The following is a 21,855-nucleotide window of genomic DNA, read 5'->3' on the forward strand; positions in this document are numbered from 1 at the left end:
GATGCTAAATTAAATAGATGGGATTGAAAAAGACTGATTACACATATACTGACCTTTTGGTCTGCTGATAGTAAAATACGAGGTGCACACCAGCTAATTACGCTACCATAAAGCAATAAAAACAAACCATAAACCAGCTAGGAAGGAATGTTTCTTCTCATCTTTTAATTGTGCTAGCTAGCAATTAACTTAGCTTAAAAAATTGTATAGACAGCCTACCCAGAAGGTTGAGGTAATTTTAATCTATTTTAGTATTTTAACTTTGGTACTTTAAAATAGTATTTTAAAGTAGGGGTGTAATTTTTCTTGTTTTTCTTGTTTTATCTTTTTTATAAACTGCTTTGACTTTTTTTACAACCAAGCGGTATATACATTTTATGAAATGAACAAACATCAATAAGGGTGTGTGTAATAAATAAGAAACTGCGATACATATCAAAATGTGCAAAATGCATAAAAAACACCGCTTTTTGAACCAGTCAGGAACTATCTGCTCACACACCTTGCTTACGCGAAGATAGATAAGCGGCTCTGAAGATCATGCCTCAGCTCTGCACAACCTTGTTTTGGTAGTGTTGTTTATATGCTATGATTTCATGTGCTACCAGACTCATGTTATTCTATATTCTGTACCTCTGAATTATTCTTGCTAGTGTTGCAAGGAGATGAGGAATACCTGTTACCCATTCAAGATATGCTCAAGAAGCAACAGACACAGTAATGGAGAAAAAGACAGTAAAAATTTATTGCTGAGCAATAAAGACCCAGAGGAATGATTTCCAGAGTCTGAGCCCTGAGCCCTGGGGGCTTTGGGTTTATATACAGTGGTACCTCGGGTTACATACGCTTCAGGTTACAGACTCCGCTAACCCAGAAATAGTACCTCGGGTTAAGAACTTTGCTTCAGGATGAGAACAGAAATCATGCTCTGGCGGCGCGGCAGCAGCAGGAGGCCCTATTAGCTAAAATGGTGCTTCAGGTTAAGAACAGTTTCAGGTTAAGAACGGACCTCCGGAACGAATTAAGTACTTAACCCGAGGTACCACTGTACCTTATTCCAAACAGCATTAAACATTACATATTCATATATTGCAGCAAAATCAAACCAATGAACAGGGGCAAAGCCCTTCCTGTGTCCATGTAAAGATTACTTCTGCTTTTCCATATAAGTGCATAAGAAATCACCAACGGCCTTTACCCCTATTTTCAGCAAATAAAGCATAAAGAGGAAAAAGAAACCCCTTTGGCAGTTGAAGCCAAAATCCCCCATTTCTGTTATCAGGCAGATGCATTATGTTATGTGGCAAACATCCAATTTCCTGTTTCTCAGGTTGGCATCACTGTCTCGTGTTATTTTCGCGAGTCTGAGAAACAGTTTGAGGAATGTTCCTTACAGAAAGAATGCAGATGTAACTAAATATATGTTTGCTTTCTGCAAGCACAGCAACAGGGCAGAGAGAGACTTTGATTCTTAAGATTTTAGGCATGTTTAGCGTTAACAATTAAGCATTATTAGGATACATGGTTATACATAAGGCATAAAGATAAAACTCTTCCAGGTGGCCTTGCCACACTAGTACAGGAATGTGTTTTAACTGATTTTGTTCTTAGAGTGTTGTTCCTGAACCAATAATCTCTGTGTGCCCAAGAGTTCTCACATCTCTAGAGTGGTGTTTTGGCTTCTAGTTGCTGCAGAATGAAAACTTGAAGAAGAATTATTTCAAAATGCTTTAATATTTAGATTGCTGCATTGCATATACAGATTGCTGGCTTTAGGCAACACGATCAATTCTAAATACAGCAACAACAAAGGCAAATGCTCTAATTGCCAAAACTTTAGTCATTGACCCAACTCTGTCACCCCCCCCCCCAGTTTTCCTGTAAAGGGATGTGGGTGACCCTGTGGTCTAAACCACTGAGCCCCTTGGGCTTTCCGATCAGAAGGTTGGTGGTCCTTGTGGTGGGGTGAGCTCCCATTGCTCTGTCCCAGCTTCTGCCAACCTAGCAGTTTGAAAGCACACCAGTGCAAGTAGATAAATTGATACCACTGCAGCGGGAAGGTAAACGGTGTTTTCATACACTCTGGTTTCCATCATGGTGTTCTGTTTCTCCAGAAGCGGTTTAGTTATGCTGGTCACATGACCCAGAAAGCTGTCTGTGGACATGTAGCACCCTGCTTGTGGTTAACGCTTAGCTGGAATGAAATATTCAACGCAGCAATAGAGAAATTAAAATAATAATTTATTTGTCAGACAAATAAATGAGAGGCACAGTGGTATATGGTTACCAAGCTCTGGCCTGGCCTCCTGCCATTCTGGCCAGCACTTATATTTCCTTAATCCAGCCCCCTTGCTCCTCCTGTGGCTGCCTCTGTCCAATCAGCCTGGTTGAAATTCCTATTGGCTGTTTGCTAGAACCAATCACAAAAGATACACCCATTTCCCTTCCCTTTTATGGGAAACAAAAAGCTATATATTCTTCTATCTATAAATGACAAATAAGTAGTAATATATCTTACATGTGTCTCAACAAGGAACCTTAATTACCAGCTCACCTCTTGCCCTCCTTGCCCTATTGCCTTCCAAAACAGATGGTTAATCTTAACTTTTTATCTTAGACAGATGTCAAGGATCTTGAGTTCACATCATCATTGAAAGATCTCCTTCTTTTGGAGGTCTCTAAACAAAGGCCTGACAACCATATGTGTGCTCTAATGATGTTTCCTGCTTGGCAGGGGGGCTGGGCTGATGGCTGACTTAATTTCAGGATAGTTACAGCTCTTACAACTATATGAAATAAGAATCCATCATTTCTTAAATCCTTTGCATAATTACATTTAAGCCAATATATTTAATACATAACATAAATAACCTTTTAAAAGGAAAAGAAATCTTTGCAGAGTAAGAGAATCTCAGTTTAAGAAAGAAACAACTTTAGAAAAGACTTCCCAAAATGCTCCCTCCCTTTCTGCCAGCCAGATGCTTTTCCATTGCTCTTGACCTTTCAACCTTAGGAAAATATGGCTCAAGTTTAATGGGAGGCACATGGTTTTATTTTACTATTTATCAACTCTTAATTTATGTTTTCTCAGCCTTTTTTATATTCTATAATATGTAGGGTCAGTGTAACCTTGGCTCTCAGCCTGTAATTCCCCTTTTGACTTTGAGAATTGTTTTCTGCTATAAATCAAGGGGCCCCCTTGTCCAGGAGGAAAAACATTGCCAAGGTTCTTAGGCAGCTGGTCTTCTGCCTGGCATAAACATTTGAAAATCTTTAGGCTCATTTTAAAATACAGGCCCTGATCAAAAAATATAAGCTTTGATAAAAAATGCAGGCTTATGATTAGATGCCTCATTCAAACACAGGCTTTCTCAGCCAGAAGCAAGATGAGCGCCGCAACCCACAGTCGCCTTTGACTGGACTTAATTGTCCTGGGGTCATTTACCTTAACTTTTTACCTTTCCTATATATAGCAACACTAGACAGCTCAGTACAGTTAGTATATTTACTGACAGGTAGTTCACTAAAAAAGTACAACACAGTTCCTACCTCTGACTGCCTCTTGTTCTTTTTTTTTTTAAAAAAATATATATTTTATTAAGGGTTTTCTTGTTTTACAGTGTAAGTATAATGCCTCGTATTTTTTTCCCCCCGTGTAACATTTTTACAAATCCATTTCATTTGTTGAGGCATTAGGGGGAGAAGAAAAAAGAAAAAAAAAAAAGAAAGGAGGGTGGAGGGAGGGGAGATGGATGGGGGTAGGGTAGCGGTGTTTCTATTATGCTTAATGTATGTAGTTTGGTGTCAGCGTGCTTGTGGTATTCACTTGTGTTCCTTTGGTGGTGAGAGAGGTTGGGGTTGGCCTAGGATGTGATTGTTTGTTTGTGATTGGCTGTGGTGATCTTTGTTTTCGTGTGTGAGTGAGGTGGGTGGGTGTTTTGGATCAAGTTAGCCATATTGATTTGTATGCTGTTGGTGGATTATTGTCATTGTCCTGTTGGGCTGTGTATGTGATAAAGGGGAGCCATACCGGGGTGAAGGTGTCTTCTTCTGTTTGTCCCCGTGTCAGTTTCAGTTTATTAGTTAATTTTTCTAGTAGGGCTGTTTCCCATACTATTTGGTACCATTGGTCCATGCTTACTCCTGACAGGTCTCTCCAGTGTCTGGTTATGGTGTTTCTGGCTGCTGAAAGTAGGTGGGTTATGAGTTCTTTGTGGTGTAAATGGGCATTGTTGTCTTGGAAGATGTTTAGTAGGGCCAATTCTGGGGTGAAGTCTAATACTTGCTTTGTTATTTTACATATTTCTTGTATGGCTGTTGTCCAGAATAGTTGGATTTGGGGACACTCCCACCACATGTGAAGGTATGTGCCTGTGGAGGTGCACCCTCTCCAGCATTTTGGTGAGGTTCCTGGGTGTATTAGCGCTAGTTTCCTTGGTGTTAGGTACCACCTGTAGGTGAGTTTCAGTGTGAGTTCTTTTCTTTTCGTTGATATGGATTTAAAGGGGGGTTTAGACCACATTCTGGTCCATTGAGTGGGGTTAATCTCATAGCCTATGTCATTCTCCCATTGTTTTTTTATTGCGTCTAGGGGATTTGCGGGATTTTGGAGTAGTATTTTGTATATTGCGGATACCGTCCCTTTGCCATTTCCCTTTGTTGTTAGGAGGAGGTTTTCAAAGGTTGTCAGGGGCCTAGTTGCTGCTGATTTTACTGTTGGGTTGTTTAAGAGGGCATGTAGTTGGTGTTGTGTTAACCAGGGCATTTGGGTGTCTTCTAGTTTGTCTTGTATTTCTTGTGTTGACAAGGGTTTGTTATTTTTATAAAAGTCTATTAGGCGATATAAGCCTTTGGTTCGCCAGGCTTTTATCTGGAGGTTTTGTGCTGCATGGTGGAATAATGGGTGGTACGCCAGGGGGATTAGTGGGGATGGGGTTGGGGATAGTTTGCCTATTTGTGTTTTCCATGCTTTGAGCATGGTCTGTGTGTACCTGTTAAGTGTTGTGGGAATTTTCTTTAGTTTGTTTGGGAGGAGTGGGTATGTTGTGGTGCAGGTATTTTCAATTGTGTCCCTCTCTAGGTGTACCCATTGTTTTGTCTCATCTTCTAGTATGTATGGAATTATATGACGTATTTGGTTGGCAATGTAATATGCTTCTATGTTGGGGATTCCCCATCCTCCTTCTGAGGTGGGGAGGTGCAGGTATTTGGGGCTTATTCTTGGTTTTTTATGTGAGAAGATGAAAGAGTGTAGTTTTCTCTGCCAACTGCGGAGTTGGGTTGAGGGGATCCAGATTGGGAGGGTTTGGAAGAGGTAGGTTAGTTTTGGGAGTGTGATCATTTTGATCATGGCTATTTTGTCTGAGAGAGTGAAATTCGTGTTATTCCATCTCTTTAGGTCTTTGTTAATTTGTCGCCACAGGGGCTTGTAGTTGTGGAGGTACAATTTGTTGAGGTTTCTGGTTATTTGTACCCCTAGGTATCTGAACTTGGTGTGGCAGAGTTTTATTTTGGTGACCTTCGTGAGCTCTTTTTGGATGTGAGGAGGGGTGTTGAAGCACATAGCTTCTGACTTTGTAAAATTTACCTGTAGGCCCGACACCATTGCAAATTTGTTGAGTTCTCTGATTAGGGAGGTTGCTGTGCTTATGGGGTCTGGTGTTGTCACCATTAGGTCATCTGCAAAGAGCCCTAATTTATAGGTTCTGCCTTTTATTTCCACTCCCTTGATGTCTGTGGCTGCTCGGATGCGGATTGCTAAGGGTTCCAGAGCCAGGATAAATAAGAAGGGAGACAGTGGGCATCCTTGTTTCGTGCCTCTTTGGATAGCTATAGTATTAGAATCCATATTGTTAATTCTGCATTTTGCTGAGGCTTGGGAGTATATTTGTTTGAGGATTTGTAGGAAGTTGGGGCCAAATTTCATGTTAGTTAGTACTGCTAATATGTATTTCCACTCTAAGCAATCAAAGGCTTTGAGGATGTCTAGGGACATAATTGTCAATGGGAGTTTGGTTGCCTTGCTGTGTTCGATCAGGTTCAGTAGTTTCCTGATGGGGTCTGTTATATTGCGGCCAGGGACAAAGCCAGTCTGGTCTGGGGCTATTAACTTGTGTAGGAAGATTTTTAGGCGGTTGGCCAAGATTGATGTGAATATCTTGTAGTCTTGGTTTATTAATGAGATTGGGCGGTATGATTCTACTTTGAGGCTGTCTTTTAGTGGTTTTGGGATGGAGACTATTTTGGAGTGACTGCCTCTTGTTCTAGGCAGACGTCTTACAAATAGAAGGTGTGCTAGCAAATGTTCTCCCAGCAGAAATTCAACACAGTTGATTTCCAGCCAGCCACACTACCAACACCTTGTTACAAATTCAGGGCTACTTATACTCTACTTTGTGCTGAATCATTGGCATGGCTCTGACTCATGCCTTACATGTTGTTAAAGTTTGTGGGTCGTAAATCCTTTGACCCATTGAGTCTGCTGCAACAGCCCTGCTATAAATTTGATTTATTGCCACTCCCACAAACTCCAATGGTGCCCACACGCTTCCACTCCGCACGCTGCCACTCTTCTCAATTGCCGGATAATAGCAGAGTTCACACGCAGCGTAAAATGGCTTGTCTGTGTCGACGTGGTGTCTTCAATAACTCAGCTCGACACCAGTGAAGCCTTATTTACCTAGGGATCCATCAGCCTCGCCATCCCCGGACCTTGGAGGGAACAAAAGTACTAGGAAAGCAAAATCTTCTTTGGAGAAAAAGAGTTTATTGAAATCTGTGCACAGAGACAATCTGTGCACAGAGACAACCAGCAGGATAGCTCCTGAAAACTGGCTGTAAAGCAATACACTTCAGCAAGCCTTCTTATACCTTTTGAGCATTTTCCCCCCTCCCATTCCTTCCTCAAACTTTCCCAATCAGCTGGCAAATGTTCAACTTATTCCCTTATATGGCACATCTATATTGCTTGCTAAACACATCTATATTGCTTGCTAAACATTCCATCTTCCTCATACCTATCTTTCTGCTAGCTAAGCACTTCCCCTTTTGCTTATACACGTCTTTCTTATCTTTGGATTACTAGGCAGGAAAAGCACGGCAGGAAATGGACTCTTGACCTGCCAGACAGAATTAGCAAACAGCCACTGTTTGCTAACTGCCTGATCACAATTGCAGAGATAAGCTTGGTGCAGATAATATGGAGAGCAACATTCCTTCTTAGGTACAAGGTGCAAGGTACAGAGAATTTTGGGAGAAACCCTTCTCATCTCCCTTCACCAGTGCTTCTAATCTATAACGCTTTATTTAGAAGCATAACAAACAGAAAAGAAAAACCTACAGAATCTAGCTGCATGCTTGCAGCTTTCTGCCTCTAACAAAAATGAAACTACCTTGCTCACATTCTCAGACAAACTGCTCTTCAGAGAGAGCTCAGCCCCCACAGAGCACAGATCAAAGGAAAATGGCCAGGTCATGTGGGCAGTGCACACAGTTAATAAAAACGCTTCTGAAGTGTTAACTCTTAGCTGTCCAGAACCACAACACATGTTCCTTGATTCACACCTAACAAGCTGCAGATACAAGAACAGTATATTCAGATTAACCCTGTCTTGACCTTTGTTTGCAAGCATAACTTATTCCAACAGGATCGTTTCATTTTGCTGTTGCAAGCTGCCACATTCAGTGACAGTTACAGGGAATGCACATACAGCAGGTTAAAATCTAGCTTTTCCAGGTGATAGGGCTGGAATTTTGTGCTAGGATTAAAGATGTTCAAAAGAGGCCCGAGTCCTTTATCTGTTGTGATAACTGCCTTGGCTCCAGTTTTTAGAAGGCTGTGGGGGACGTGTTTTAGTTATTGAAGGCCCTCTTACCTTTTCTTTTATAACTGAGGCACTGGAACAATCACCCCATGTATTTGCTACTACGGTGGCAATGAGACATTAGTTGGACACCGATAAAGGATGCTGTAATAGTGTTATTTCTAGCATCAGCAGGTATTGGCTCGTAGTTGACATTGGAGGCCCCTCCCAACTCTACGATTCAAACTGTTTTGATAGCATTCTTCTAAAGAATTGAGATTGGATTTAGGCACTAGTATTTCAGAGATCTGAAGGCAGTTTGAAAGAGTGTCATGTGTACACTCATCCCACTTGGCCTCCAGTAAATGGGGTTTGCAGATATTTGTATTGTTTCAAAACATTTGACTGGAGTTGACAGTGGGGCAAAAAAACATTATACAGTGGTACCTTGGGTTACAAACACTGCAGGTTACAGACCCTGCTAACCCGGGAGTAGTACCTTGGGTTAAGAACTTTGCCCCAGGATGAGAACAGAAATCGTGTGGCAGCGGGAGGCCCCATTAGCTAAGGTGGTACCTCCGCTTAAGAACAGTTTTAGGTTAAAAACAGACCTCCAGAAAGAATTATGTTCGTAACCAGAGGTACCACTGCACCATCGGAATGAAGTATCCTTCAGACTGCTTCCACCTTTTTTCAGCCAAAGAAAACTTTTGCCTCATATGTTTGAAATGCAGTGTATTCCAGTTGTATTGTATAAGCCAGACAGAAATAAATTTGCACTAATTACATGCTGTGTAAATGTGAGTATATTGTCTCAGCTGGTTAAATATTACAGTTGTTGAGCTAAACATAGCGTCTTCGCTTCTCTTTCTTGTAGTTTCTGTTCCATCCAGCCTACCTTTAGTGTCACAATCAGTATGCTTCTCAATCTCGTTTGCTGGAAACCACAGGAGGGGACAGTGCTGATGTGCTCAGGTCCTGCTTACTGGTTTCCCACAGGCTTCTGGTTGGCCACTGTGAGAACAGGATGCTGGACTGGGTGGGCCACGGGCCTGATTCAGCAGACTCTTCTTATTTTGTGTTCTTAAATATACATACATATATAATGGCTGTGTCTTTGCTTCAGACAGCTGAAGTGGCCCTGGCTAATCTGAAGAATAAGTATGAGAATGAGAAGGCCATGGTGACAGAAACCATGACTAAACTACGTAATGAGTTAAAGGCTTTGAAAGAAGATGCAGCAACCTTCTCATCCTTGAGAGCCATGTTCGCAACCAGGTACCGAAATACTTTTTTAAATAAATAAATAAATTTAATTTCGTTATCATATATACCTTGACATAAAGCAATCTAAATAATAAAGAAAGATAGTACATTGGGATAATGCAAGTGATTTTAAAGAATACAGTGGAACCTTGTTTCCCGAACACCTGCTATTGGACATTTTGGCTCCCAAACGCCAAAACCCCAGTAGTACCGTACTTTTCTGTATATAAGACGAGCTCTGTTTACTTTATAATAATGTTTTAAAACTGGGGGCGTCTTATACACGGGTAGTGGGTATGGGTAATGGGTGTTTGGTTCCATCCCCCCCAAAAGCCCAACAACTTATACACGGAGGTGTGTTATACGGTAAATGCTTCCATTTTCGAACATTTTGCGGAACCCAAACATGCTCTTGCAACCAATGGGAAGCCGCGCCTCGGTTTTCAAACATTTTGGAAGCCGAACAAACTTCCAGAATGGATTTCTTTCAAGAACTGAAGTACCACTATAGTCCATTTATTCCTTTTTCTCATTAAGAGTTCTCAAAGTTCGTTCTTGCTTAGCAGGCAGATAGTTAATGCTTACTGTCTTACAGTGCAGTGCAGCCCAGCTGACTTAAATAGGGCTTACCGGTACTTTCAGGTAAGTGGGGTTAGGATTGCAGCCCAAGTCAAACACCCCAACTTCACAAGTCCATTCCCCCATCAGTCTCTACAGCAATCTCTATTATCAACTGTGATAAAGTGCAGATCCCTGTTATGACGTCTTGTGCTTCCATCGATCACACTCTTTCAGAAATATGGCCTTTCCCAAGAGAAACTAAGACAAACACGTAGTTATTTATGTCATAAGGGCACAGGTTCATTTCAGTTGGGATATGAGGTTATCAGTTATTACGAGCTGAATATGCCCAAGATTCTTTTTATAATGCATTTGAATTACTTTTAAAGGAAACAACAACAAAAAAGGCACAAAATTCAAACTTATAATCTTAAAAAGGGGGAGAAACAGGCTTATGAAGCAGTAATGCCAAAAGAGATCAGGGCATACTTAACAGTACTTTGAATTAAATTAAGAGGAAAAAATGATACTTTAGTATGGAAAGGTATTAGGCATATAAATAATAAAAGTTTTCAAATTCCCTAAAACTTTTCTATTTTTACTGCAGAATTTCTGGTGAGCTTGATACTTTATTAAAATTTGGGAGTTACTTAGTTTGGTTGTTCTTTCTTTCTGAGCTTCACTGGAGAGTTTCAGTTCTTTTCAAATGCAGTCCATGTAGCAGTTAATATATAAAGCAGTGGTTCTTTTATATTAACAAATTTGCCATTAATAAAGCATTTAGACAGTTGGGAACAAAAAAAAATCAGTTATTGATAAGCATCAAAGTCCACTTAAGTGCAGAACATTGTGACTTTTTGAGTGCTTGGCTTGTACTGAAATGAGAGTTCCTGTAAGCAAAGAAGCTCTGCTTTCAGTATAATTAAATATGCTTCCCTCCAGCTGATTACTAATACTATGACATAATGTCTTGGCTCTGTTAGGAATATTTCTACTTGAAACGGCCTGGGGTCATGTCCATTAATTTAATTTAATTTCCTTAATCAAGTCCCGCCACACCTTCCACCTTTCCAGCAGATTAGATACCGTATTTTTCACCCTATAGGACACACTTTTTCACCTCCAAAAATGAAGGGGAAATGTGTGTGCGTCCTATGGGGCGAATGCAGGCTTTCGCTGAAGCCTGGAGAGTGAGAGGGATCGGTGCGCACCGACCCCTCTCGCTCTCCAGGCTTCAGGAGAGCCCCACCGCCAGCCCCACGAACTCGGGGGACAGCGGGAGAGGCGCAGCGCGCCTTTCCCGCTGTCCTCCGACTTGGTTAGCAGGCTGGCGGAGGGCTTCCTCCTCCTCCAGCCCCGCAAGCTCCCAGAGCGGTGCCAAAGATGCATGCAGCTTCAGCATGGCTCTGGGTCCCATTCTGGGGGCTGGGGGAGGGGGAAGCTTGGGCTTTCCCTGCCCCAGCCCCGCGTCTCGGGGGGGGGGAAATAAATTTCCCCCCCTTTATCCCCCCCCCATCTAGGTGCGTCCTATGGGCTGGTGCGTCCTGTAGGGCGAAAAATACGGTAAATGTTAGTAGCAGCATATATAAGTTTCAAAGCAAGTAAGAGATGGGAAACTGAGGAAATAGTTTTCTTCAATGTCTTAGGCCTATCCATACTTGTGCTTGTTGCATGATTTCAAGCCGTGGGACTGAGAGGGTTTTTCACTCAAATTGGTTTTGTTCAGGGGGTTTCTTGAAGCCTTTTGCTTGGCTGACCATTTTTGATTGCATATTGTTTTGTTTTTCTCTCTCATTGAATTGAGAATAATTCAGGGCAGGTCCATGTTAGAAATGTCTTATGGCCCATTGACTCAGGCAAATTTAGTACCTTTTTCTGTCATGGAAAAGCATTAAATTGGCCCAGACTGCACATAAATATAGCCAGCAGGCAGCAACATCGGTTACTTTAGACATAGTTTTTCCACCTGCCATGATAACAGGTAATGGGTACATTCTTTATATGTAGCTGGTTCTTGCTGACATTTCTCCATGAGGGACATTCACATAATCTGGAAGACACTTCTCCCTCCCTCTGTCTCTCTCCCCAGGTGTGATGAATATGTAACACAGTTGGATGAGATGCAGAGGCAATTGGCGGCTGCAGAGGATGAGAAGAAGACCTTAAACTCTTTGCTGCGGATGGCTATCCAGCAAAAGCTCGCCCTCACCCAGCGTCTGGAAGACTTAGAGTTTGATCACGAGCAGTCCCGGCGGAGCAAAGGCAAACTTGGAAAGAGCAAGATCGGCAGCCCTAAAGTAAGTGAGGAGGCATCAGCCACCGTGCCAACCATAGACACTTTCCTCCTGCATAGTCAGGGCCCACAGCAACCAAACATACTGGCCAGCAGTGGCACTCAGAGGAAAAGGTATGCATGCAGTCGTCTTTATAGTACAGTGCAGTGGCCTGACTTGAATTAAGGTCATTCACTGAATTGCAAATAATGAATATATTTTGGCTGGGGTCATTGAGAGATGGGGCTGTGTGAAGAAGCGACTATTCAAAATGTGAAGCCTGGCTAGTAATTCCATCTGCCCATAATATTTTTTTCTTCCTTTTGATATAGTCATAGATCATATTTTGTCAGCATTTCAGCATATTCTGTATGTTTTGAATGTATCTGCTTAATATATAGCAAAAATATACCTCTTGATGGGGCGGGGTGAAGTGGAGGGGCATGTCTAAGAGGCATATCCACATCCAGAGGGAAATGATCCTCTGATAAACTAAGGTGCTTATAAACTTTCCCTTTTCTCTTCATTATTGAAATGTGGGCAAGGAATGTGATTACCCTGATGTGCTTCTCAACACCTGTGTTAAAATGAATAAATGTTCAATAGCAGATGACTTTTATTCAAAGCCAGAAACAAACGCTAGTGGTTTGCAGAGTTGCATATAGTTCTGTGGCTGTCCCACCAACAGGGGGAGGGAGGTCAAGGAGAAGATGGCGGACAAAAGGTCCCCCCACTTTGTGGGAACAACTTCCACAAACAGTATCTAAACAAGATTCCCCCCCATTCAGAGACTTTTAGGGCAAACTTTCATTGTCTGTGTACTACATGTTCAGCATAAATGTTAAATGCAGATATTATAAATGAAGTGGAAAATATGCATGATGCCTAAATAATAATTAAAAACCTAAATTGGGGGATGAGAATTGGATGAGGGGGCCTGCACAAGATGTGACCCACCAAACCACACCACCACCATGTATTATGGCCTCAGATTCTTGACAACACTGAAGAAGAGCTCCAAGCAAGCAGCAAAATTAGATTTTATTGACCCTATGGTGGGCCATTGTACATGGCAGGTGATCTATGCTCAGCTTGATGGGTCTTGTTGAGCATCTTGTACTTTCTCTTTCTAAATTTTATAAGTGAAGCTTCCCTTTATAGGAAATACGTTTTCCTGTGGGGTGGCAGCAATTATAGGGGTGGTGACAACATGCTGGGTTGCTTTGTGGAGGGTGGTGGTGGTGGGGAAAGGAATGTGATAATGTCATTCAAGGAGCTATGGCTCAGTAATTAAAGTGAAAACTCTTTTGTTTTCGTATGTATTTTTTCTTGGATCTCCTGCAAGACTATTCTCACCTTCCCCTTGTGATCAGAGCCATCCCAGGACTTCAGGGACCCACCTACTGCCTTTATTAAGAACCCCCCCTGATCACACCTCCACAGAATCATTTCTTCTGAGGGGCCCCCCTTCCATGGCCTCCATGAATGAATTCTTCTATGGGCACCGTCTCAGCAAGGAAAAAAGGTTAACCGTGGCCATCCCAGGTAAACATTTTTTCCTTGGGTGCATGTAGTGCAAAATGATTAGCTGAGTATAGGGGGAATCCCCGCCAAACACTGCACTTGCAATTTTTAATTAGGGCACATTCTTCCGTCTTTTATAGATTTGCATCTTTAGTCTGCCCCAGACTACTCCTACATGATAATCGGTGAAACTGTTCTGGAGTATGTGATTGGAAGATTTCATCCGAAGTGCCCTCTGCTCATTTCAAGCAAAATTCTCAGTGGGTCACATTTCCCTCTGGCCCAGGTCAGATAGTCAATCAAGGCTTCAGAAGCAATGCTTTATTGAAGCCAGGAAGGCGAGTCTGTGTCAAATACTCTTCCCTTGCCCCCTCCCCTGCACTGACTTGGGTGCAAAGATCCTGGCTTGTATTAAGCCAGAGCTCCTCTTATACCTGAGCAAGGAAATTCTGGTATGTTAACTAATTAACCATTCCTGTTTGTTAAGCCAGAATTCCCATGGTTGGATGTAGCAGGGAACTCAGACTTACTATAAGGTGGGAGAAGAGAAGCAAGGGGAGCAGTGCTGGGACCCAATGGTCATTCACAGCTTCATAATGCATAGATTATGGAGCCTTGAATGATTGCCTGAACTGGGTCATGTTACTGTAGTCAAGATGATAATTTCAACTGGAGTTCTGTTAGTGCCTTGGTTGAGTTTGATCCAGTGTTTCATTTGAAGCCATTTGATGAAATAATAAACTGGTGAAATGAAACAGCTATGATGACTTGGTTGAACAGTATATTATAATGTATCTCTCAATAGATAGATGCATATATTCAGAGCTAACATGTTGCCTTTTCTTACCATGTGCCAGTTGTGTTTACCCTGCAAGGTACTGATAACATAATTCAAAGAAACCTTCCAAGTGCAGGGGAACTTCTGAATGGTGTGAAATTTTAGGAAAAGTTAGAAGAAAGATAAAATATTATTGAGTTTTGACACAATGTGCACAACCTAACAGAGGTAATTCCAGTGGTTTAACTGCTTAACTGTGTTGGGTTGAGGCCAGGAACTAGTGTTCCTTTCATGCCCTTGTATGTTGCTTACTGACAGTTTGGCCAACTGGAAACAACATGGAAACATTAAGCCTACACAGCGCTGTGTAATGAGAGGCACTTGCAGGTTAAAAGCTCTCGGTGGTAACTTCCCTTCCTTCTTTTCTCCCCAGATCTTGCCCCCTCTCCAGATCTGCTCAGGAGGTCTGGGGGAACTCCCAGAGCAGAATGGGGCATGCAGGGAAAGGAGATGAGAGGGATACGTTCCATTGCACAGCCAAAAGTCCTTGCAGTAGCAGAAATACATAGCTGGATAGTGCCCTTCATCTGCAACCTTGTGCTACTGTTGTAGATGGAATAGCTTGTTTACATATACTGTAGGGAATGGCATTTTTCACCAAGAAAGTATTTGAAATAGTATCCTGTGGAATTGAAGTCTGTTTCCTGGAGAACCATAATGATTACTTAGAATCATTATGTGAAAGTTGAGGGGGGAAATACATAAAGCAATGCCATGCCTCCTATTAGTAAAAGAGTAGCTTTGTTTTTCAGTCTGAAACCAGCTGTAGTGGGGAGAAGCCCTTTGGCCTGTTGATATACATTCTGGGGTGCAAAACTCTTCTTATAATGTGGCTTCTGATCACCCTTGCCTGCTTCTACAAAATCATCTCTAAGCTCAGAAACATGGAAGAATAGCCTCCAAAGCTTCAGAGAAGCAAAGGCTTTATTTTTAGAGGAGGAGTACAGTAGTTTCCACTGTAACAAAATCACAGACTTAAATAAAGCAAATGTATTTGTCAGAAATTTCAAAAACATTTTAGGTCAGCTCCCTGACCCAGTGCTTGTGATTTATGTGGTAATAATGTGTAAAGGACAGCAAGATATTTGTAAATCTTGAAGCAGTTTTTTCTACAAGCCAAACCAAATTTTCACCAGAAAGATTTAGGAAGCATCTGATTAACTATAAAAACAAAGCATATTGATAACCAGTGTAGGTGTGGCTGAGGACAGGGGCGTTCACCCAAGACCTGCCCCTAACACCCTCGCTCCCCCCACCTAGTCTAAATGGAGCTTCTACTCAATTTTAGTTGACTGCAAGTAGAACCCTCTGTGTGACTGGGGACTCTGATGAAGCAGGGACCTGAACTGCACAGAGTTATTCTGTTTGCGTTCAAACATTCACAGATAGCAGTCCCATGTAAGTGGGAGACCAAGCAGTGGGGATGGGGTGATGTGCATATGGATGCTGGGGGTGGGGCTTTTGTGCACACCCTGCCCCTGTTCCCAGGTTGCCTGAACACACCTTAAGATACAATAGATTGAGCAGAGACCTCCTTTTTAGGGTACAGCTCACCATCTAAATTCTGCTAGAAAACTAGTTGTTGGTTCTGGTTGCCTAGGGCAGTGTTATATATGGCAAATTATGTCAGATTGATTACTTCAGCTATACACTGGATTTAGGCATGTCGCAAAAATGGCAGGCCAGGATATCACAGTAACGAATTGTGAGAGGCAATCAGAATAAAGTCATTTCCATTCTTGCCTTCATGTCTCCCCTGTACCCTGCTTATTACTTATAACCGCCTCTTTTCTACCTCTCAAAAGTTCTGGCACCAGTGGAACGTTGCAAAAGGCAGGACAACCCTCATGAGGAGCACTTGAGAGGAATTTTCATGGATTTTGCATCTAGGCCCAGTACATGTTACCAAATACAAGGTGGGGGTACTTTTGGTCATTATGCGTAGTTCCTCCACCACTGATAATTACGCTGTTGGCATGTGCTAAAGTTGATCCAAATCTGACATGCTTTTGGTGGAAATGATCTGATGTATTTTTAATTCTTTTAAACGGAAGAGTTCTTTTAAATGAAAAAGTTCCTCTTTCCAGCCCCATTGCCCTTCCAATAATACGAACTTGCACTCTGCCTTTTGACTTAGATACTTCATTATCATCTATTAGAAGAAATGTTTATCTTTTTTTGATTTGTCTTTTAACTGCAACTCCAAAAGAGCCTTACTTAGAGTAGGCTCATTTACATTAATGGTCATGACTAACTTAGATCTATTAATTTCAATGGGTCTACTATGAGGAAAAATTACTTGAATACAACCCATTGTAAAAACAGAAATATAAATTTTCTAATAAAACCAGTAGACACTTAACTAAAAATGAAGACGACACACCCAGACTTTTTGTTATCACCAAACAAAAATAAGTTTGCTTCTAAAATGTAGGCTCAGGCTCAGAAAGGTTTCTGGGGGACTCTTGCGAGAGCTCCCACTGAAAATACCTTCTTAAGCGCTTTATGTTCTGAATTAGAAATATACAAGGTAACTTCCGATACCGGCAGATTTTTCCTGCTCTTTTTCTAGTTACACGTAAGAGCAGTCAAGAGCAGATAGAAAAGTGAATGAAAGCAGCAGGAGTGACATCCTTGTTCCTTCATGCCAGAAAAGGTGCCTGTAAGCAACAGCAGTTCTCTCATTTTATAGAGTGCAGAGCAGTATGAGACTGAAAGGAGTGCAGTCACAGGTGCTTCTAGTATCTGTTGGAGCCAACAGTCAGTCAGAGAGTTTAAAACATGTGAAGTTCAATTCAGGAAGCATATCTTATTGAGATTATTAATACTGTGCATGTGGAAGCTGCTGGATGAACAAAAACTGACTCTTGTATTGAAATAAAAATTCTCCAGTCTAAAAATATGGTTCAAAAGCTTTACACACAGGACTTTAAACAATAAAAAATACATTCAGTTAGTTCCGTATTTCTTATACTGGTCTCAGCAGAAGGCATAATTGATTACAAATAACTTGTTTTCTGTGCTAAAATCAAAGCTCTGTCTCTTCTCCAATGCAGCCTCAGGCTGTTTGCTGGAAACGGAGAGAAAACACATCTGTTCTTTGTGCTACATGTTACGTTCTTTCAGGTCAGCTCCTGCCCCCTGGTTCAAAAAAAATACTAATTCAATCTTCTCCCATCCCAGCTGCCATTTGACCCCAAAGGTCAAAGTACATCCTACCGTGTTCTGTGAGGCTTACTGCCTTGTAAGTTCAGCCTTCATTTTTTGAGAAAATGCATTTCTAGACCTTTCAACAACAACCAACCACCAATGTGTCACGGGAATGAGTTAAAATTGAATATCATAATTCATACCATGCAGAACTATAGTACTGCAGAACTATAGTCCATAATTCAGTTTAATTTTATTTTTTACAATGATTTTTAACCAAATAATGTCTCAAACTTAAAAATATAACTGGAAGAAGAGTTAATATAACTACAAGAAAAGGAAAAGGGTCTAGTATTAGTTTTTAGTTACTCTTCTTTCTTCCATTTATGAATTTTACTGAAAGGTCTTTTTAAAATATTGAAAGTCCTTTTTAAACTATGTGCAGTTTCTTAAATAAAAATGCTGCATCTTTTAGGTCTGGTGCATCAGATACAGTTGGCGGAATCCATCCGATGCATATTTTTGTAATATATTCTTAGGCAGCAGGTGCTGACTTGCTTGGTGCTACGTTTTGAAATACCATTTCACACATTTTAAAAGAACATTTAAAATGTTTGGTACTGCATGGAATTAGATTTTTGTTTTATTTCAAGTGCTAGAGGTGCAGTGGCACATCAAAGTAACTGAAAGTGCAATCCTATATGCTTGCTATGCCAGGAAAGAGGATATGCTGCTGCTGCATTGGTGGAACAGCTGCCATATCCTAAGCATGCCAACTCTGGGAGGGGAGGGGAAAACACACAAAATACAAAAATGGTACAAAAACAACAGACATATCCCCAGTGCTCCTAGAAACATGACCAGTGTCGACCAGGAAGAGGTGAGCCAGCAACAATGGCAATATGTTTTCCATGCTTGAAGGGAACAAAGCCATGTTGCCATGGCCCCAACATGGAAGAAGCACAGAGAATAAGGTAGTGTCCACAGATACAGCCAGAGAAATTCTGTGCTGTGGTCCTCAAAGCAGACAAAAACACACCCAGGAGTTCACTGGTTTAATTCCACACAAAGAGCAAATCATTAACTTCACCCCATCCTCATCCCAAGTGGAGGAAAGAAATAAAACTACCAGACTCCAAATCCTTGAAATGAAATATGTTGTAGGTGTGACACATATTGAAATAAATTATTTCTCAAGAGCAGGATTTGCTATAGCATTTCATGAACTTGGTAATAATTGCTGCCAATATAGAACAAAAAGTGTAAGGCTTGGACTAAACTTTATTGCAAGCCCTTGGTTTCCTCTTTGTTTTGTTTTGTTTTGCCTTTGCCTGCCAGTGGTGCTTTCCTGTTTTTGTGCTTGGTATTCTGCAAAGTTGGAACAAGCATGCTCTAATTCAAATCCATACAGATTTCCGCCCCCCTTGTTCCTGGTGGACATCATTTAGTGAAAATGTGATGGCCAGTACAATTGCGTAGACACACCAACAAAGGTTCACTTGCTTCCTGGGGCAGTAGCTCAATATCCCAATGAAAATACATTTACAGACAGCTTACACACACCATATTGGTGGGAAGGTCCAGGATAGCATAGAGGGAGGCAGGTGGGCAAGTGGGCAAGGAGCATTCAGCTCATGAGCATTTTGCCAAGGAAGTGCTCCGCCTAAGCTAGGAACCACACAGGATCATGCTTCCTTTCCCTTCCACCAATGGGTTTCAGGGGAGTGAAGCATAGGATGTGGAGCCAAATGTACACATTGCTGCATAAGGGCAGGTGGTTACAGCACACTTACCTTTGGCACACAGAAAGACATATGTCCTGATCCATTGTGAGGCCCGTGCCCAAGAGAGGGCAACTCCCCAAGCCAGATGGAGTTCCATAAGCTTGGGTTTTGGAATAGACAGGAAACTCCAGTGCTAACAGACCCACATATGTATCTGGGGGGGGGGGGGGTTCCATCGGTATACTTTTCCATAGCAGAGGCACATTGTGTGTTCTATTAGCATAGTGGGGTTTTGCCAAATCATAAAGCTGCTTAGCCAGAGGATGTTGAGTACCAGATTGCACTCTTGAAGCTTCATCGGAAAATACCATAGTCCTGGTTGTTTTGTACATTGGGGAATTGTATAATATTGTCTGTTGCATTCTTCGGCCTCCCTGTGTTTTCACTGAACTTGATTACATCTCTTCTTTCAGTTGAAAAATCAGCTTTAGGTGGATCAGATTTAAATCATGTGATATTTTAAAAGCTAAAAAAAAAATACTTAAGAGGACATTTAAAAATAAAATGTTTTTTTGAAAGTGCTCCAGATCTGAGAGCTAGCTTGATATAAGCTAATATCCTTTTCTATGGAAGTTTATGCTGGAGTTCAGTTGTCACTGGAAGAGATGCTCCAAAGAAGATGACACTAAATAAGCATTGATCATTCCTAGCACACTGTGAAGTGCTGTACTTAACAAATATTTCATATTTATCTGCTGGGACTGACTTAGTAATACTTGTGTGTGCTCCAAATGTTCTAAAGGCATCATTGGGAAAGAAGGTGAAACCCTATTGTTCCTTCCTTTCATTTAACAATAAATTTGGGAAGTGTTCCAAAACAAGATGGCTTTAGTGAGTAGGTTTCTTCTTCTCCCCATCCTTACACCCAGTGATGGTAATTTGGGGTGCAATTGTATGCTTTAAAGATCTGTTTCATCTGTGACATTTTTTGTATGTGGAAAGCAGCTCCATTTTAGAACCTTTCTAGCCACATGAGAGTTTGACAGTTTGTGCTGATGTTTTCAAAACCAGAGGCTGCACAACTAGGACTTCTGCTAGTCAGAGAATAACCTTTTTTCCATCAGGACAGGTCTTCAGTTTCTTAGCCTTATGTTCTTAAAAAGTATTCCCATCCCTACTTATTTATGAGCCCTACTTATTTATGAGTTATTTATGAGTTTCACTTCCAAAGAAAGAAATAAAAAGCACATATTTCCTCTGCATATTCCAAATTACTCATTTTTTTAAGTGAGGAGGATACAACAGAACAAAGCATGGAAGTAATTTTATGTTCCCACCTAATATCACAATCCACCTGATAGTTAACTTGCACAAACCCCACTGGAATGAATGCAACCTGTACAAAAACATAGCATTTCTTCCAGTAGAGCTCATGCAGGAGAAGTTCCCATCTAGAATCAAGGGCTTTATTTATTCACAGCACATACAGAATTCTGTGCTCCTCTCCTCTCTGGTCCAACTTAGCCCCCCTGAGAACCCCATGATATCTAGGGCTCAAAAACCATACAGCACAACTGCTGTGCTACAATAGTTGGTAGAATACTGGATGGAATTCAGTGTTGCACTCTTATTAACCTTCCATCTGCACAAGCATTCCAGCTTGCCAGGTGGAATAATTGCCTGTCTCCTTCCCCTGCTTGTTGCTCTGGGGTTCTTCTGAATCCCCCCCAGCCTATTTCAAGGGGTAGGAGAGCAGAGGGGTAGGAGGGTAAAGCCACATTAATAATAAAAATACTAATTTTATTATTTATACCCCACCCATCTGACTTGAGTTTCCCCAGCAACTCTGGGTGGCTTACAGCTGAAGGCCTCGCACCAAAATGCCACTGGTGGGGTGCGTTAGGTGAATTCCATCCCATATTTCTTATTGCAGCTGATCTAGCTGTTATCAATTCAGATTGGAATGTGTTCCAGTTCAGGGGAGCGGGGAGAGATTCAGACTGGTATTGTATTTAGCTCAGGTTTAGTTCCTGAGATTATTTAAATGACTATTCCTAAAATGTTGTTTTGAATGCATTTCCATTGTTTATCAATAATCTATGCAAAGATGAAAGGGTTAAATCCTATACTTTAAATTTATGGGCAAGTGTCGACCACTGTTTCAGCTCAGCGCAGTCACTTCTTCCCTGAAATACCGTAGTGGGGCTGATCTGGAGCAGCTATATGTTTTGGCACCTGCTGCTGATGTCAGATGTGGAGGCCAAGGACTCAGAGACCAACCTGAAGACTGGCGAAGAGATGAGGAACAGCAGACTGGTCTGAACGGGGAGACAGATTCACCAAGAAGCAGCCAGTTGAAAAGGCCAGAATCGAGAGAGGGAACAGGGGAAGAGAGGCTGTCCGGACAGGATAGAGCAAAAGACACATCACGAAGGAGAGAGAGTTGCACCGAAAAGGGAGAGACTGCAGAAGCTATGGAAAGAGCCAGGCAAGGTCAGAGAGGACAGCTCCAGGAAGGAGGTAGGGTCAAAGGAACTGGGAGAAAAAAGACTGAGGGAGGGGAGAGATCTGAGCCTATTGAAAAGGGGAGAGGGCATACTAGAGGAAGAGAAAAGCCCAGGGGGGAGTATAAAGTCAATGGCCAGTGGGGAAAATATATAGGCCTACTAAGAATCTATGATTAGAAGCCAGCTGGTATTGACATAGGACTTGCACCA

General features: G+C 41.7%; 1 protein-coding gene and 1 long non-coding RNA gene across 21 annotated transcripts in view; one reads left to right on the forward strand and one right to left on the reverse strand.

The window, feature by feature from the left end:
• Positions 1-21,855, forward strand: part of BICD1 (BICD cargo adaptor 1) — a 135,086-nt gene that overhangs the window by 86,847 nt on the left and 26,384 nt on the right. For 4 of the 20 annotated variants that reach the window (XM_083700097.1, XM_083700092.1, XM_083700100.1 and 1 more), the window contains exons 7-9: positions 8,929-9,080; positions 11,719-11,926; positions 21,304-21,658. In XM_083700097.1, the coding sequence (XP_083556223.1) occupies positions 8,929-9,080; positions 11,719-11,926; positions 21,304-21,658 (715 nt within the window). Of the gene's footprint in view, positions 1-8,928; positions 9,081-11,718; positions 12,037-13,247; positions 13,448-16,069; positions 16,181-21,303; positions 21,659-21,855 lie in introns of those variants that run through there. The other 16 variants (XM_083700086.1, XM_083700093.1, XM_083700090.1 and 13 more) reach the window with 12 other exon arrangements.
• LOC310826338 overlaps positions 1-21,855 on the reverse strand; it is a 67,191-nt gene that overhangs the window by 33,588 nt on the left and 11,748 nt on the right. The gene's annotated exons all lie outside the window — the stretch shown is intronic.

The sequence above is a fragment of the Podarcis gaigeae genome (assembly GCF_964106915.1).
Source record: "Podarcis gaigeae genome assembly, chromosome: 10".
NCBI lineage: Eukaryota > Metazoa > Chordata > Lepidosauria > Squamata > Lacertidae > Podarcis > Podarcis gaigeae.